The 19,574-nt window shown below is 36.8% G+C and overlaps 1 protein-coding gene across 1 annotated transcript in view; it reads left to right on the top strand.

Annotated features, from left to right (window-relative positions):
• Positions 1-3,153: 3,153 nt before the first annotated feature.
• The window catches only part of ugt8 (UDP glycosyltransferase 8), a 33,755-nt gene continuing 17,334 nt past the window's right edge, over positions 3,154-19,574 (top strand). Inside the window, exons 1-3 of the mRNA XM_052137396.1 lie at positions 3,154-3,293; positions 12,216-13,042; positions 17,227-17,369. Coding sequence (XP_051993356.1) covers positions 12,218-13,042; positions 17,227-17,369 — 968 coding nt within the window. The 5' untranslated portion in view covers positions 3,154-3,293; positions 12,216-12,217. The remainder of the gene's footprint in view (positions 3,294-12,215; positions 13,043-17,226; positions 17,370-19,574) is intronic.

Below are 19,574 nucleotides of genomic sequence, written 5' to 3'. Positions count from 1 at the left end.
TTAGTAGCGTGTTTACTTGTAATGTTTGAAATTTAGCTGTGAATTTTTCATATTTTAATGATAATAGCTTTTATTTTCGTTCACATTTTCATTTTTAATCATGAGTTTACAGGACGAGTATACAGCAGATTATACATTTATTTATTTATGAAGAGAACTGATGAACAACAGATACACCACACTAAGCAGATGAATGTTTTCCCCCCTGCAGTGGTTTCTTATGGAGTAATCAGTAACCAGTAATAACAGTAAAACAGTCCAGCAGCAATTATAATCATCATGGCACCAGTGGTTACAGTAGTACACTGTACACTTATTTCAATAGTATATCCATCAATAAAGGAAAGAAAACGGCACTTATCAAGCCATTTCATGGGGTCTTTAAGACTCTGAGTGGATGGTGATCAGACCTTTGTAGATAAGAAAAGAAAAATCCCATGAAGGAAACCTAAAAGTAATCCACATGACTATAGTGTTTAAATCCACATCTTCAGAAGATATATAATACTAATCCTGTTTCCTGCAAATTACTGGCAGCTGTGGTCACCAGAAATTCACCATAAAAAATATGGTAACCACATTTACAGGATGGAATTTTGATACCTGTATATTTTACAGTGCATTACCGTTGTTTATATTTTTAAATAATAAACTTGATGTTAACCTTCTGAAACTGTAAAAATCTGCTCATCACTTTATAATGTATTGTTAATAACCGTAGTATTTACAGAAAAGCACATGATGACATGAGGTTCAAAAATAGAGACAGTGCTCGGTGTCACTCACATAAACACTAAACACCATCAGGGTGACACATGTCAAATTAAAATAATGCAATAAACATTAAATAAACTACATCAAATATAAAACAGAACACCCCAATGTACATAACAGATATTAAAAATAAGACGAAACATATTCCCATAATATAATTAAATGAACTGGGTCACACAGGGAATTCTGGGAACGCCCGATTATTGTTTTTTTTTTACTGTAATTTTAAAAATAATTTACTGTAAAAAGTACTCTCTTATTAAACATAATATAAAATGTACTGTTAATTATACAGAAAATCATACTTTTTACATGAAAAAAATATTTTTACAAAATTTTACAGTAAAATAAAATGTATTGTCTTTTTAAATATATTTAAAAATTTTACTGTATATTTTAAGGTAACTACCTGTTAACCAATACATTTTTTGTTACTGTAGCATTTTTACAGTCTTTTACTGTTTACATTACAATTTTTTTTTTACAGTGTCAGTGTGGGTAAGAAACAGACCTTTTTCCTCTAAATCTCATCTTTAACTTTTACTTTTAGAGGTGAAAGTGGAGATTTAAGGTAAAAAAGGGACTTTCTTTCACCCACACCTATTATATTGCTTATATTTAAGCACTGCAGTCTTATAGATTACTTCTATGTTTGATTTTTGGAGATGCAAAGGTCTGCAATCATTAATTTTATGTGAAGCAGTCCATTTTGGTTTGTTTAATTAAACTATATGCGGTGATGATTACTACTGTTTTTATTAATTATTATTCTAAAGTCTAAATTAATTCTAATGTCAGAAATAGATTTTATAATGTTTTATCTGTTTTTATTAAGGGGCAACATTTGCCCCAAAGCAATGTTTATGTGCATTTCTTCCATTTATAAAGGCATATTTTTCTAGCTATATAAAAACAGTGTGTGAGTCAATTTATCTCATATACTTAAACTGAATCGGTACTTATATTGAACACATCACATACAAAAGTAGCTGTAAATAATGTACAATATATCATGAACGGTCTTTCAGAAAACATTTTAAGTAGAACAATTTTCAACCCAGTTCATATAGACCTTATTCACGCTGGCACCACCTTTGACTTTGAATGGGAATGACAATGAGGCTGTGAGGGATAGACTTACAGTCTCTTCAACGGGCTGTACTGCAGTATAAAGAGTTTCTGGATTGTTCCGCAGACAAAACATTGATAAAATATCTGTCCAAGAACATTCAGTATACAAAGAACTCCAGACAACACAAGTTGTGGAAAATCAGATGTGATCTAGGAGCTTTATACCATTCGTTCCATTGAAGAGACAGTAAGTCTATCCGTCACAGCCTCATTTTCATTCACTTTAAACAATCAAAGTTGGAGCTAGCATGAATAAGGTCTATTATCTACTACACATTCAACAGCACTTTTTTCTACAGGAATCTGGAAGCTACAGGTCACTACCGTGTCTGCTGATGCACTAAACTCATAACAATATACACTTAAAATAGAAAATAATTAAATATATATAATAATAGATAGCAGATGAATTAAAACTACCAGGGACATTTTTCGGTAGCATTTTTTGTCTTGAGCCTTGGTGTACATATGTTGGGTAGGGGTACTGCATAACACACAGAAACACTGCACAGAAACATGAGCTGCACTCACTGGAGAGAATCATCAATGATTCAAACACAATCCACATATTCTCTCTCTCTCTCTCTCGCTCTCTCTCTCTCTCTCTCTCTCTCTCTCTCACCCACACACACACACACACTCACATAGACACACAAAGACTGTATTGTACTGTGCCCATCTTCATAAGAACTAGATTAACTTTTAGTGGTAAATTAGTCTGTCTATTTTGTATGTTTTCTGTATTTTTTGTGTGCTTTGGATACTGTGTGAGTGTTTGAGATTACATCAGTGGTCTGTTATTAACTAATGCTTAGTATATAATTAACTACCAACAAGTGATCAACAACATCTTTGACACTGCCATTACAGAACAGAACTGTATAAACAACTATGATGCATTTAACTGTAAGTGACCCATTGATCTAACAAGTACAAATTAAGAAAGAAGAAATTAAGGAGCCTATGTTAGCATCTTCAGGGATGATGTAAACGGTCCTCTGTGAGTCACACAGGTTAACAAACTTCATCGTAATTTATAGTAGGCCTAAATAGAAGCGCTATGGGGACGCACCTCAAATGCAAATAAGTGCCTGTGTCGAAAGAGCAAACGCACCCGTAGCTTTGCAGTGAATTAGAGGCAAGGCCGAATTTCTTTATTGTGCTAGAGTTTGCACTGCACTGACTCGACCACTCCCTTCAGTGATTGTCCCGCCCTCCCTGGCGTTCAGATACACAACGTCCCATGTCATAGCCTCCTCGCCTGTTGTGACAAACGGGCAGCTTTAACCGGCCATTTGTGGATTTATGTAAAAGTGTCAGAGGCTCATGAGAGCGAGGGGACGTGAATTTGGCATACGTTCAGGCATCGACCGGGACCACCTATACAGGTAAGCAGCGAAGGGCGGCGTTTGGTTTTATAAACAGTTGTCGCACTCAACAGGTGTCGACCCTGGCCATAGTAATTTCCATGCATACTCTCATACTATTTTGCATGCGGAGGTGGAAGATATTTCAGTTTTGAATTTTTTTTGTATTTATAATTTTTTTAAATTACGGCAGTACATCTAAACTCAGCTGACCTGCTTAATAGAGTTTAAAAATGTATTTTTTTATAAAAACATTTTATAACTATGATCTAATATCATATCATTAAGTAGCATGAATGTCCTGTCACTTGATGACTATAATAAGTAGTAACCTTGATAATAAGGGCCACATGCGGAGCTTGAGAAATAAATTGGCATGCTGTAGGTTTATGTGTGTTTGGGACATGATCAAAGATTTAAGGCCCCTATCATCATCATAATCATCATCATCAACATTTTACTGGCGGTAATATGGGCAACCGATAGTTTAGCAGGGGGCATCTTATACACTAAGACTGACTTTCAACTCTAAGAAACCTAGTTAAAGAGATAAGCTTAATGCTGATAGATCCAACTTCTCAGAGTCTCTGCTGTTTTTCTACTGTTTCCTACTGTTATATTGAAAAAAATAAATAAAAAATTGCATTGAAGGGCCATAGCTAGCTATTGTAGTTATGATTTCTGAATTACTTGGCCATCTAACCTGTGAGATTATATGTCTTTCCTAACAACATCAACTAAACAGATTGGACTTAAACAAGTATTCAAAATGTGCTTGGTTTCTTATTTGATTCATTTTGGGTTAAAAGAAAACTATGCCAGTTGCTCAAGGGCAGGATGTAATTATTCAGTTCATGCCACCTGAGAAAGGCCAACCTTGGTGAATGCAATTGTGTGTGTGTGTGTGTGTGTGTGTGTGTGTGTGTGTGTGTGTGTCGTGCGCGCGCGCGTGTGTCTGCTTATATTATGCCTTATACATTTTTACACTTTTTCTCTAAATTAATTTAATCCAAATATGTGAATTACATCCTCAAGTCCCCATTTCACTGCTAGGTCTAGTGGTGAAATGACAGTGAAAGTCCGTCCTATTTAGAGCACTTATATTATTTAATTTATTTTTTTACTGGTAATTAATGAAAAGTCGCACCATAGCATTTTCATTAGAAAAATCTTGTCAAAGCAATGTGCTAGCCTGATTTAAAAGGCACGTAGTAAATACAATATGTTCATAATTGCAGCGGGGGAGGAAGATCCAGTTAGGCCAGTTTAAAGTTTTTTTGGTCCATGAGCTTTAGTTTTTGTTTGGGCTCCACCTTACAGTCTCTGCCGTCATGCATACCCATGTGCATGTTTACATATTTGTATGTTATGCAATTCATCGGCAATGACGTAATCACTGGAAACTGTTGTTCCTGCTGTGTTTAAATTTTTATTATGTATATACTTTTTTGGGCAAAATTTTATTCTCTCTGTCCAATCTTATTTTCATGATATTTAAGCGTCAGTTCACCAGAAAAAATGTGTCATCATTTACTCACCCTCACCTTCAAACCTGACTTCAGCGGAAACAAGAGGAGACATTTTAAAGAACGTTGAAACCGCTCTTTTTTCCATATACTAATTTTTTAAATAAGATGAACACATTTGAATTTCATTACAAAAATACATCAAATTGAATTGAGCAATTATTTTATTTAAAAAAATGTAAAATTTTTATTCAAATAAAATAAAAAAATATATATTTTAAGTCTTATTAATTGAATTTAGTTAAAATGTAAACAATTCCATTTAATGTTAATTTGTTATGAATTTAAAATGTTTAAATAAAAAAATAAAAAAATGGAGTGCATGGTAAAAAGAGCAGTATAATAGTACTCTTATAATAGGATAAGAGTGTATAATGAAAGTGAATGAGGACTAAAGCTGTCAGTCCACTATCATTCTGCTTAACATCTCCTTTTGGGTTTTATGCAAGTCATACCGTTTTAAAACAACATGAGATGAGTCAAAAATGACAGAATTTTCTTTTTGCACTGAACTATTCATTTAAGTTTAATACAGTGAGCTGGTTTTGAAGTACTAACTTCAAGAGATCCTTGACAAGAATGTGGCATAGTAGGTTTTGCATTTCTTTGCATATTGAAAGTGCATTCGAACTTGCAGACCGCACGCAAAGCTTCCATTTGGCAGTCACTTATCCTCACTATAGCGTCATTATTTCCAGGTATGCAGTGTCTTTAGTGGACGTCTTGGATAGGGATATGTTATCATCATCATCATCATCATCATGGCCTTTCTACGATGTGTGGTCCTGAAATGAGCTGAGGTTGTCACTGGACTTTTGTAGGATGTAGCTGTGTGACCATAGAGAGTTAGAAACAGGGAAAGAGATTTAGAGAGTGTTCATTTGTTTTCTAATTTAAGGAACTGTCACGGATAGTTCACTACTGGTCAATTTATGAATGGTTTACCTATTATCGATTGATTTAATGTCAGAAATAAAACAAAATAAAAACGCATCAACATACGATGTCTTAATATTTCTTGATTCTTATCTGATACATCTAAAAAGCATCATTTTATAAGCAGCGGAGACAATGAAATCCACATGAGTGGTTGGAGACACACCTACAGTACATTCCCAACACACTCCATTTACTCTTTTATCACACCTCAACTTTTAAGTTTTCAAGTTTGACAAAACTGATGAACTGATGCCATTTAGTAAGGTTGCATTTAGTAATATAGTTATTTATTCATGAAGATTTTTTAATCTCATGAAGATTAAAAAAAATGGGATTGTTGGAACCATTTCAGTTAAAGTTGTTTGAATGGGTATTCATTAGCCAAGTATCAGTCATCAACATGTGTCACCTGACTGTCTTGAAGGCATGTGAAATGGCATGATGATATCATTAAGTTGTTCCTGCTTGTGTAGATAACCTCTCTCCTACACCGAGAAAGCAAGTGTTTGGACATGTGACTTTATCTGATGCACTATTTGAATGGTAAATGCAGTGTTTCTCTCAAGAGCTTGTTCTGTCTGTATGTATAGATTTTTGTTTTTAAAGGAATAGTTCACACAAAATGGAAAGATCTGTCATTATTTAGTCACCCTCATGTCATTCCAAACCCTTATTACTTTATTTCTTCTGTGCAAGATAATTTAACTCCTTTTTTTTTTTTTTTTTTTTTTAAACAGATTTTTTCCATTTCAGACAACAGTTATCATATGATCAGTTTTATTTCAGCGTTTTGTGTGTGTTTAATAGCGAATGATTCTCCTTTCTAATGGCTGGGAAACCTGAACCTTCCATGAGTAACCCAAGCTATGACGTTGCTAAGGCTCAGCTTGACTCAGGCAGGGTTACCATGGCAACCGTCAACAGTCTGGTATAAAAAGAAAACCTGTAATAGTGATAGCCCACCTGAAACGGAGAGAGCCATATGATGGAGGAGTCACATTAGATACTACAGCCATCAATTTAAAAGCAAGACAATCAGGAAATGTAGCTCAACAGCTGGCTTTTAAGGGCCCCTCTTAATTTTTTATTCAACTTCACTGAAGCAAGTAGATTTGGCTCAGGCTTAATTCACTACGACTGAACCCCTCTAAACACCTGTTTGTTATTTACAGGCCGATCATCACTATATTTCACAGCAACCTGGGACAACATATGTAAGGGTGTGTCCCTGTTACCCAATGAATTGTCTATACTGAAGAGGACCTATAGCTTCCCTTTGTCACAGGGCCTGGAACAACATTCCTGGTTGTCGCCCCCCTGAAGACGGCCCTATTACAGGTGGTGGTTTGGCATGGGATGCCGCTATAATACGGTTTCACTATTAACCACGATTTAAAATGTCACGGTTAATTTAACCACAAAAAATTTGAATCCACGGTTAAAACTGTCAAGTGCTTTATTTACACATGGCAAAATTAATATATGTAATGTATAAATATATAATATAACAGAGTTATTCCTAAGATTTTGTTAGCCTAAATGTGAAAATTCTTGTGCCTGTGTGGGTACTGGAGCTGTTGCTATGGTTACGGACGGTGGCCGCGTGGTGCTTAAATGGCCAGGTGTCGCGCATGAACTGTGAAACTGGGGCTACTAAATATAACAGAGGATTTCGATCTACCAGACTCATATCCACCAAAAAAAGCAACTGTAATAGGCTGTTAAGGAGCATTTAAATGACTGAAGACGAGGGATGTAAATTTTGCACACCAGTGTTGTGCAAAATTTGTATATTTTTGGGATGGAGAGTTTTGTAAATATTAAAGCAAATTCGCCATTCACTGCTTCCACTTTTACCTTGACGGAGACATGGCTTTTGTTTTTAGAGAGGAATTTTCCATACAAAACTGTTGTTTGAGTAATTGGGGATAGAGCAAAGGGACACATTTCATTTGGGTGAATGCCGAAATGAGGGCAGAATTGTTAGAAATGATGCTGCCTGTTTATAAACATAACTGACACAGGGTGTTTTTTTACCTATAGAGCCTTTATTTCTTACTTTCTCATGGTCTTTGTGTGCTTGCCTCTTGATCTTTGTCTTTCTCCTCTTTCCAACTCCTCCCTCCCCCAATGTCTTACACCTGCTTTTTGGTTCCCTCTACTTATGACCTTTTGTAAATTATGTTCGTTAATTACGGTGTGAGACTGAAGAGAAGCTTAGATGACAAAGGAGAACAACAAAGCCTTAGGGACTGTTTATAATATGTTATTAAAGACCTTGGCTGCTTAGACATGCAGCAATTTCCTGAGAATCAGTGTTAAATTAGTTATTTTATTTATTTATTTATTTATCTGACTTAGACTCCAGGGCGATGTTCACACCACAGCTGAATCAGGCCCCTAGTTGATTTTGTCCCACACACTTGGTACAGATAAATTTTTTTAATTGAAGTCACATTGACATTTTCAAATCCGATAAGAGTCACTTTTATGTGTGGAAAAAAATAGGATATTTTTATGTGATTTTTTTTCCATTAACAGGGTTTTTCCTGGATTGAAAATTTTTCGGCAGCCACATAAGTGAAAATTTGGACCAGATAGCAAATTGCATGAGATTTATGTCACGTTTGCCTCTTCATAAGCGCTAAATAGGCTTCTTAACTGAAAGACTCATCCTAGCGGGTTGTGATTGAAGCAAACTATTGCAAAACTACTCGCGTAATCCGCTCTGGGCTTTCCAACACACTCTCAATGCGAAATCGGCAGGTTTCGTGCAACCTTTCTAAATTTGGCTAATTCGTACGACATCATGCGACTGCACTCGTTTCTTTTATGCATTACTGTTTGTATGACGTCGTACAGTATGTGTGCCATTTGAGGAAAGAAATCTCAAACCCGATCTGACCATTTAGACTAAAATGGATGTCCCAAAATCTAATTTAAATTGGATTTCAAACCACATACAAAAGCTAATTACATGCTTTTTTGCTGTCCATGCTCTGTTTTGCTTAAAACTAGAACATTCTCTGTAGAATAACATGGGTCACGTGGGTTGTGCTCTAAAGCACGGTATCCAGGGAAGTCTGGGTGACGTTCGCACACCTGCATGCTCCAGAGATAGGATGGCCCCAAACCGATCATGAAAATTCGTACATAATTTACAAGTTGGCTATTTCGTTTGGTCTCGCACAATGTTGTACGCATAAACTCGTACGACTTCATCACGTGCTATTTCACGGATGTCTAATGCCGAAGTAAGCATGAGTTCCACGCATAAGTCGTTGAGGACATTGTTATTAGTATTATGCCCTTACCCAATCCCCTTATCTATTCTTAACCAATCAGTAGAGTGTGTCAACATGATAGTGCCGACAGCGAACTCCAAACGCATTTATTTTTCCACACTCTTTTCCCATATAGTGTACTGTAAGGCATTCGCTATGCAGTGAATACTGAATGTATGAATCATATGTAGATTACAGTAATGCATCTGATGCAAGTTGTCTCATGCGCCTCATGAGTTCAGCATTGCAGCGTGATCACATGATGCACATGAGCGGAGGAAACACATCCACTTTTTACACACTAACGGCTACTCTTAGTTGTTGTAGATGAATGTCTCTTGGCATTGTGCTGTCATTGCTAAGGCAATTGATACAGATGTAAGAGAGATTAACTTCACTGTCTAATGGACAGACAATTATGGATCTAATTTCACATACAAAATGACAGCACGGACAGTCTGTCCTAAAGATCAGTTTTGAAAAACAAATAGGAATTGGGCGAAGTACACACAAATCATAAATACCTCTGTGTACTTGGAACCAAATCGGCTTTTTGCTGTAAAACGTCTGTGTATAGGTGACTTGTGTGTGCATGTTTGCAAAACGAGCTGTGAACTTTGTTCATTATATCAGTAATATCAGAGGAACAATCTACAGTGTGATAGGCCCACACATGTGACTTCAGTCGTGACGCACATTTTCTGTGACACACACACAGGGTGCATCTGGCCCTGCATGTTGAATCAGTCACTTTGTATTCGGTTCAAATGCTCTGTCATTTTAATTTGGGGGATTTGCACTTTTATGACCTTGTAAAGAATTTGTTATGAAGCTTTCATTCAGTTGAATAGTCAGAGCTCATAACGGCAATGTCGACAATAAAATAAGAACAAATTGTCGACAAATCTTTTAGTTGCCGAATAGTCGTTTGATCTCATTTAACGTAACATGCGATCATATGAAACTACAATACAGAAGATAAATACAGAAGCACTCTCATTGTGGAATAAGTGGAGCTGGAGCTGCCATTCCGCTGAAGCAAAATTTGCGTGTCGAGCATCTTTAAAGGAAACACCCCGGCGTTACATCTTTAATTCAGTTATATTTAATGCATCATAGCTTTAAGTTAAAATAATAAGGAAGCTGGTAATTTAAATAACTACAAACTCCGAAGCTGGCATTTCTCTGTGCAGTCAGCACCACTTCTATGAGTTGCACAATGTCCTGATCTAACGGGGAGAGATTGAAACTGCACCTGGCTGACGTACACTCTGTAGTGGGAACACTTATACCTCAAGCATGCATGCTTGCTGCAGCTAGATTATAACGTGATGGCTCGTGACTTATTGAACCATAATATATGCATCACTGTATGTTTATTATCTTGAAGAAAATTGGCATTACGCAGCATTATTAATAAGAGAGAGTTTGTTATTATTGTGAGTTAAAGATGGATTGAAGTGAACAGAAAGGTGAGAGAGGAAGTCTTCACCCCATTATACACTGCAACAAAATGCTTTTTTATACTTGCTTTTAGAGAAAAGATCTTGAAAATAAGAATATTTTGTCTTTACTGCACTGCAAGTATAACCAAGTGAAAAAATACACTTCTATACAAAATACTCTTATATACTCTGATACATTCCCTTAAAGCAAGTCTAAATATCTTATATGTTGCTTTTCAAATAAATGTATCTTGTTTTAAGAATTTATAGACAATTTTAAATGGAAAACAAGACAAAAAAGTCTTTAGCTCATTGAACAATATAATTTACATTTATCCATTTGGCAGAATTTGTTTTCCAAAACGACTAAAGCCACTCTACACAATTTTTGGGCGGATTTTGCTGTCTGAAAAATCCTTTGTCTGCAACAAAACCCCTGAATCGCAGACAAATCGGTGCTCGCTATGGTCTGCGAAGTGATAGTTCACCCAAAAATTACAATTCTGTCATGATTTACTCAACCTCATGCCATCCCAGATGTGTATGACTTTCTTTCTTCTACTGAACACACATTTTTAGAAGAATATCTCAGCACTGTAGGTCCATACAATGGAAGTTAATGGGTGCCAAAAAGTTGTAACTCTAAAATCCACATAAAGGCATCATAAATGTAATCCATATGACTCCAGTGGTGTTTAGACACAATATGATAGGTGTGGGTGAGAATCATATCAATATTTAAGTAATTTACTATCATAAATTCTCCTCCCTGCCCAGTAGGTGGCGATATGTATGAAGAATGTGACTCACCATAAACTGAAGGAGGAGAAAGTGAATGAAAAAGGACTTACATTTTGATCTTTTTCTCACTCACACCTATCATATCTCTTCAGAAGACATGGATTTAACCACTAGAGTCATGTGGAGTACTTTATATAGCCCTTATGTGGATGTTGGAGCTTCAAAATGTTGGCACCCATTCACTTGCATTGTATGGTCCTAAAGAGCTGAGATATTCTTATTAAAAAATGGTTTGTGTTCAGCAGATGAAAGAACGTCAGACACATCTGGGATGGCATGAGGGTGAGTAAATGAGAGAATGTTCATTTTTGGGTGAACTAACCCTTTAAGTATGAGCAGTTCAGCGACGCAATCTAAGTCGTCTTGAGCTGTCACAGACGCTGCGATATTTTCAAGTGTGTATGATATTATAAGGGATGGATTATGACTTGCAAAGGCCCTGGGGGAAATTATCTCCAAGGGCCTCACTCTACCCAAAAGGTGGAATGGGGGTGTTCGTTGTTCATGCCCAAAAGGGTTTTCTGTTGTGTAGTATGTGCGTTGCTATGACAAGAAACCTTGTTGTGTAATGTGAGCAGTACAGCGATTCATGTAGTCTGACAGTTGTGTAGTGAGAGCATGGCTCTAAAGAACATTTAAGGTGCATTTCATTAGTTTGTGTATTCTTATCTCATGACCTTAGCATTGTGGTGCCATGCTTTACAGTTGAGCTACAGGAATGGACATTTATGAAGTTGAGGAAAGGATATTACATGTCAGAAAGTGCAACTTAGAGGGTGCTAATTTGAGCAATGAATCAAGTGACATTTTATATATATCTCTATGAAACCTGTCAAAAGGTTTCATTGGGACTACAAAAAACAAAACAGAAAAAAGTAGTAGTAGTTGGTAAATGGGTTAACAATAAACAACAGTATCACTAATAATTTCTTTTCTTTCTTTCTGCAGTCATGAAGTCTTTCTACGTGCTTGCCACATTGCTGTGGTGTTTAATGACAAGTTTCTCCTGGGCAGCTAAGATCGTGGTGGTTCCTCCTATTATGTTTGAGAGCCATTTGTATATTTTTAAGACCCTGGCTTCTGCTCTCCACGCCGATGGCCATGAAACAGTCTTTCTAGCCTCTGAAGGTCGTGAGATCCCACCATCCAACCATTATCGTCTCCAGCGCTACCCTGGAATCTTCAACAGCACCTCTGCTGATGACTTTCTCCAATCAAAAGTCCGCAACATCTTCTCAGGTCGTTTTACAGCACTGGAGCTTTTTGACATCTTGGATCACTATTCTCAAAATTGTGATGCCGTTGTTGGGAGTGCTTCCGTCATGGAACAGTTAAAACGTGAACAATTTGACCTTTTACTTGTTGACCCCAATGAGATGTGTGGCTTTGTCATAGCTCACATCCTGGGTGTCCAGTACGCAGTGTTCAGCACAGGACTGTGGTACCCTGCGGAAGTTGGGGCACCAGCACCCCTATCTTATGTCCCTGAATTTAACTCACTACTAACAGACCGTATGCCATTGTTGCAGCGGGTAGCTAACACAGCAGTGTACCTCGTTTCCAGATTTGGTGTACAGTTCCTGGTGCTACCAAAGTATGATCGCATAATGAGAAAATACAACGTCCAGCCAACAGTGTCCATGCATGATCTGGTTCAGAACAGTCAACTCTGGATGTTGTGTACTGACATGGCTTTGGAGTTCCCAAGACCCACTCTCCCACATGTTGTTTATGTAGGGGGCATCCTCACCAAACCACCCAGCCCATTGACACAGGTGAGAAACCGCTTTTATATCCTTTTTTAATACATTTGATTAACATTGTTTCATTATTCCCAATGTTGTTAGAGCCGTTACACTTTTTATTGCTTACTAATTAGACATGTGCAAAACGTCATACAGTATTTTCATTATCAAATAGTCATGGGTTGTCTGAATGTCTAGTCTTTCATTCAAGGAAGCCCTGTATAATTATGCTTTGTCACGTGTATCAGACATCAGTCAGACACGTTTATTAGGAGACGTTCATTTAGGGCATGTTCTTGTGTTCAAATACAGCTGGACAGATCACATCAGAATGGAACAGAATAAAGGAGTCTCAAGACCCGTTTTTAAAGTTTAACTGTTTAACTTGACATGTCATAATAAAAATGCAGCCGTTATAGTGTGAGGTGTTAAAAAAACAGCTAAAGACATCCATCTGCATGTAAACCAACTTCTCAAAAACGGTTGGAAGATGACAGTTGGTGGACTAGTCGATTATCCTTGCCCATCACTGCGACTAATTCGGCCAAGACGTTCTGAAAGCAATTTTATGAACTGTGTATTCGGATCAATTTATACACCAACATTTTTTATCTACTCAACAATAGAGTGTGCGTAATGTAATGAACTAACAAATCCAGCATGTGGTGAAAATAAACACGTGGCTATAAAAATTAAGAAAATGTCCAATATATTAAGGTCATTTTGTGCAATTTCATTCCATGGTCACAATTATATCAAGTCTTTTGGTTTTGCCATTATGACGCTACAGGGTGTTACGCTCACAAAGGCTGTTCTTATTGATTGCGCTGATCTGTGCGTTGAATAGGAGTGGGTGTTCTAAACCTAGGCTTGCACTTTTGAAATACCATTGTCCCAAAGGGCCTCATTGTATGCCATGGAGCCATAATGCTAATAGCGTGTTTGCCAATACAGGGTGTGTGCGTATACGTGTGTGTGTGTGTAAATGTGCCCATTGTTGGGTATGTATGAAGGACACTGAGACCAGTGTGAGGAGTGGACAGTCAGTGCCAGGCCAATGCAGGCTGTTCAGAATGCAGCTGGACTCCCTCAGACAGCGAGAAAGCAGTTCTTGCATAACTTTGTGGCTATGCTAACCTAAAAGGTTATCACAGAATTCCATTTATCCCATTAATTTATTGCGATAACAAATGCGCCACAATTCTAAAAAATATCCATTGTGCATTTTCATTTTAAGACTAAAATCTACAGAATAGCCTAGCATTGTTAATATTGTAATAGGCCTCAGTCATACTTTCATGCCTGCTAAGATGCTAACACAAAGCCTCAATCATTCAAAAAATTCCAAATAGAAAAAATCTCAAATATAAATTCAAACACAATGTCTTAACATACTCATCTAAAGCTAAATCCCCAAATTATGAACAAACAAAGCTAGCATTCTTAAGTGGCCTGAGACAGTATTAGGCTCAACTAAACAAAATAGCTCTTCATTAAGTCCATGCTAAACAAATGGAAACCCTTGGCTCTTATTACTAGAACTATGAGTGCAGTATTAAAACAACTAAATTAAAATTAAAATTACTCTTCTAAATCAAATGTAAAAGATTCTGCAGTCTACCCTGTGTGATATGTATATCTTCCCGCTCAGACTAAATCACTTAGTCTAAAGTCTTAATTTCACAGGTTTAAAAACACACTCCTTGACATTTTTATCATTGAGTTTATTATTAAAACTGCATTTAGGCAGTGGTTCACAAGATACTGTAGGTAAAACAGGTTTTGAGAAATCTGATTTTTTCCAGTTGAGGGATTTCTAAACATGCAGTACGTGTCAACAAAAGGTAAAGTAGTTTGAGGCTTCAATAACTATTAAATATCCACGCCTTAAACCCATGTCATATATGAACCATATAGTTAAGGAAAATTTTTATTTTCACTTGTTCACGTTAGAATTAAATTTGGATTAAAAAGAAAATGAATGGGGTGGAATGTCCCTTATAACTTGGGCACACTTTATATATCAAGGTACTGTTGAACACTGATGCTCAGATAATGTATTACATTCCTCAGCTTTTTCCTTGTATGTTTACACCAGTGCAACCTCATAAACCAAGTGTTTATACAGGCACAGTTAGTAGTAACAAATTCTTTGATCGGTAATTTAATTCACCAAAGTGGCATTCAACTGATCACAAAGTATAGTCAGGACATTAACGATGTAAAAAAACAGCACCATCACTATTTGAAAAAGTAATTTTGGATCAAATCTAGACAGCAGCATCACCCCAACATCTTATCCTTGAGTAATCATGCTAAATTGCTAATTTGGTTCAAGAAAATCACTTGCCATTATATCAAAAACACTGCTGAAAGATATTATGTTCATTAAATGAAGCTTAACATTGTGTTGGTGTGTTTTTTTTGTTGTTGCCACAGTATGCAATAGACTGGCATGTCTTAAGGTCAATATTAGGTCAAAAATGGCAACAACAAAAAAACAGCTTTGTCTAGAAACTCGTCAGTCAATCATTGTTTTGATGAATGAAGGCTATACAATGCTTGAACTTGCCCAAACAACTGAAGATTTCATACAAAGGTGTAACTACAGTCTTCAAAGACAAAGGACAACTGTCTCTAACAAGGACAGAAAGGGATGTGGAAGGCCAGATGTACAAATAAACAAGAGGATAAGTACAACAGAGTCGCAATAGACGCCTCACATGTCCTCCGCTGACAGCTTCATTGAATTCTACCCGCTCAACACCAGTTTCATGTACAACAGTAAAGAGAAGACTCATGAGGCCTTATGGGAAGAATTGCAAAGAAAAAGCCACTTTTGAAACAGAAAAATTAAAAGAAAAGGTTAGAGTGGGCAAAGAAACACAGACATTGGACAACAGATAATTGGAAAAGAGTGTTATGGATCTTAACCCCATTGAGCTTTTGTGGGATCAGCTAGACTGTAAGGTGCATGAGAAGTGCCCGACAAGACAGACACATCTATGGCAAGTGCTACAGGAAGTGTGGGGTGAAATGTCACCTGAGTATCTGGACAAACTGACAGCTAGAATGACAAGGATCTGCAAAGCTGTCATTGCTGCACATGGAGGATGTTTTGACGAGAACATTTTGAAGTAGTTTAAGAAGTTCTGAGCATTTCTTTCAAATTGTAATAGTAATTGTTCACGTTATTAATGTCCTGACTATACATTGTGATCAGTTGAATGTCACTTTGGTGAATAAAAGTACCAATTTCTTTCCATAAGAGCAAACTCTTTTGGCTGCCATGTGTGTGTGTGTGTGTGTGTGTGTGTGTGTATATATATATAGAGTGTTGTGAAAAAGTTTCCCCCTTCCTGATTTTTTGTGTATTTTTCATACTAAACGAGATATAACATAAAACAAAGTCAACCTGAGTAAACACAAAATACAGTTTTCAAATATATATTTTTTTATGGAAGAAAAAAGTTCTCCAACACCTATATCATCCATGTGAAAAACAAACTCCCCCTTAAACTTAATAGCTGGTTGTGCCACCTTTAGTAGCAACAACTGGAACCAAACGCTTCCGATAACTGGAGATCAGTCTTTCACAACGCTGTGGTGGAATTTTGGCCCACTCTCCTTTGCAGAACTGCTTTAGTTCAACCACACATGACCTTGAACTGCCCGTTTAAGGTCCTGCCACAGCATCTCAATTGGATCAAGTCATGACTTTGACTTGGCCACTTTAATTTAGCTTCTTTTTCCATTCAGAGGAGGACTTGCTTCTGTGCTTTAGATCATCAATGTATTAATCATTGTTCATGTTAGTTCATGGTGCATTACCTAATGTTAACTAATACAACTTCTGATTTTAAAAATTTATTAGTTTATGTTTTTAATTAACATGAACTAAGATTAATAAATGCTTAATATGTATTGCTCATTGTTAGTTCATTCTAACTAATGTTGTTAACTAATGTTGATATATTAATGTTAACAAATGGAACCTTATTTTAAAGTGCTACCAAATAATTGTTAAATAATACCAATAAACATATGTAATCCTTTGAAATGTTTGGCTTGTGTTTTGATTTCCATATAATGTTAAATCGATTTTTCTTTATTATCTTTTGTTAAAGTGTCTGGACACACTCTTGCAAATAGCATAGATGGGTTGTTGAACTTTAATATTGTTATATATGTATTTGCTTGACCTGTGTGTACAGGAGTTTGAAGCCTGGGTGAAGGACACAGATGAACATGGTTTCGTTGTGGTGTCGTTTGGTGCAGGAGTGAAGTATCTGTCAGATGACATTGCTCAGAAACTTGCAGGAGCCTTGAGCCGTCTACCCCAGAGAGTCATCTGGAGGTACTGCCATTCATTCATTCATTTATTCACTGATCCATCCATTTAACCAACATCTTATGAAATAGTGTCCGGTTCTGGTGCACAGACCGTTCCATGAGGTAGAGTATATCAGTAACGTTTTGCAAAGTCTTTGCAGTGAGTATGTAGTGCAATGCTATTTTACCATTGTTTTAGGCTACTGTTGTAGATAATGGAGTAATAGATAATGCAGTAATTTAATACTGGTGGATGTTCATTTAATGAAGGTTACAGAAGTAATTGCAAATACCGATAGATTTGAGAAAGAAGTGTTACCACTGGAATACCTCAAGATGCTCTGTCTTTATACAGTATAAAACAACATTTATGAAAAACTATTTAGATTTTGAGAGGGTATGGTTTGATTAATAGAGGGGGAACAAATGCACGTAAACTTTAAATTTCCCTTTTGATAAATTTAGCTTTTTAGTGTATGCCTAGTGTACATTTGTTTAAAAAATTTGGTAATTTCTCTTTCTCTCTTTTTTATTTTCATATATGAAGGAGCATGAATATGAATATACCTTTTGTTGTCTCAGCAAGTGATATTGTCATGGTTCCTGTTGCCAGGTCATATAGCCTCAGTTACTCTCTTGTGTTCATGCAAATGTGCCTAGGCAAGACTTCATTAATGAGTAGACTGTTAGCTCTGGCAACACACACACACACACACACACACACACACACACACAGACCGACACACACTCAGACATACACACACTCGATAAATTTATACTGTAGATAGACAACCAAGCAGATAGACTCTTTGAAAAGAACATATGACCATACTCTGACCATAAAAGTGATTTGAATTATGGTGACACTAGAAATGTCCTCATAAACCACATTTATAGCATAATAAACTTGTAATTACCAGTTTGTAACCTAAAGAAATGTCCTCGTAAACCACACACACACACACACACACACACACACACACACACACACACACACACACACACACACACACACACACACACACACACACACACACACACACACAGTGTAGTGATGGTAATTACAGACTCTGGCCGCTATCAAGTGTACTAGCAGAGTATAAACACCTGTTAACAGACCTTAATGCAATAATGCACCACGTGTTAAGCTGTGTTAAACACTATGGCATGATGGAATTTCTGATATAACCAGAAAGCATGTGATACTTTTAAAATTTTAAATACTAATTTAAAATCTAGCAGCACTTGGTAATGTTCGACCTCCAGCGCGAAGGTTACTTTCGCTATTTTCACACTCCCTATTATTGAGTTAAGCTGTAAAGCTTGACTTAACTACATGCTTGTGTCTCGTCTCTTTATTCTTACGTCAACTGCCATATAGTGACAATTAATGATGGGATGTGAAGGTGAACACGAGCGGGGAGGTGATTGCCATGATTAAATGTTTGTTGTGAAATCCTAAAAGACGTGTCCAAATAACACGATGATAATCCGTTCACATGTGGAGAGAAAATCTAAAGGTCAGTAATACATATATCCCCTATTAAATATTACAATAATTTTTTGGTTATATCCAATTTGGAATGCCCATTACCCACCCAAGTCCTCGTGGTGGCGTAGTGACTCGCCTCACTCTGAGTGGCGCAGGACGAATCTCAGCTGCCTCCGCATCTGAGACCGTCAACCCACGCATCTTATCACTTGGCTCAGATCATCTACGCACAACTCGCCACGCGCCCCACCGAGAGCGAACCACATTATAGCGATCACGAGGAGGTTACCCCGTGTGACTCTACCCTCCCTAGCAACCGGGACAATTTGGTTGCTTAGGAGACCTGGCTGGAGTCATTCAGCACGCCCTGGATTCGAACTCGTGAACTCCAGGAGTGGTAGCCACTGAGCTACCCAGGCCCCCGTCCTATTAAATATTTTGATTAATCTTATCAACATTCGAATCTAATGCATCTCAATCTTAATTGTAAGCTATTATGTCCCATATTAAATAGAATTGAACTTTTAACGACGTAAAACACCAACTGATCTAATCAACATGTTAATATTGTGTAGTTTGACTTTAATCGATTGCCATCTAAGTTTATTTTAGTGCCGTAGGCTAATTTATGCATTATACATTTGCAGATGAAGCTCAGCAAATGTGAATAGAGGAAGATTTAAAAACGCTAGTATTTCTAAAAGTGAACTCTGCATTAGACATATAGTTTTGACAGTC

The sequence above is a fragment of the Xyrauchen texanus genome, chromosome 11, assembly GCF_025860055.1.
Source record: "Xyrauchen texanus isolate HMW12.3.18 chromosome 11, RBS_HiC_50CHRs, whole genome shotgun sequence".
Classification (NCBI taxonomy): domain Eukaryota; kingdom Metazoa; phylum Chordata; class Actinopteri; order Cypriniformes; family Catostomidae; genus Xyrauchen; species Xyrauchen texanus.
Note: the sequence above shows the minus strand (reverse complement) of the source record. Positions and strands in the feature narration are given on the sequence as shown.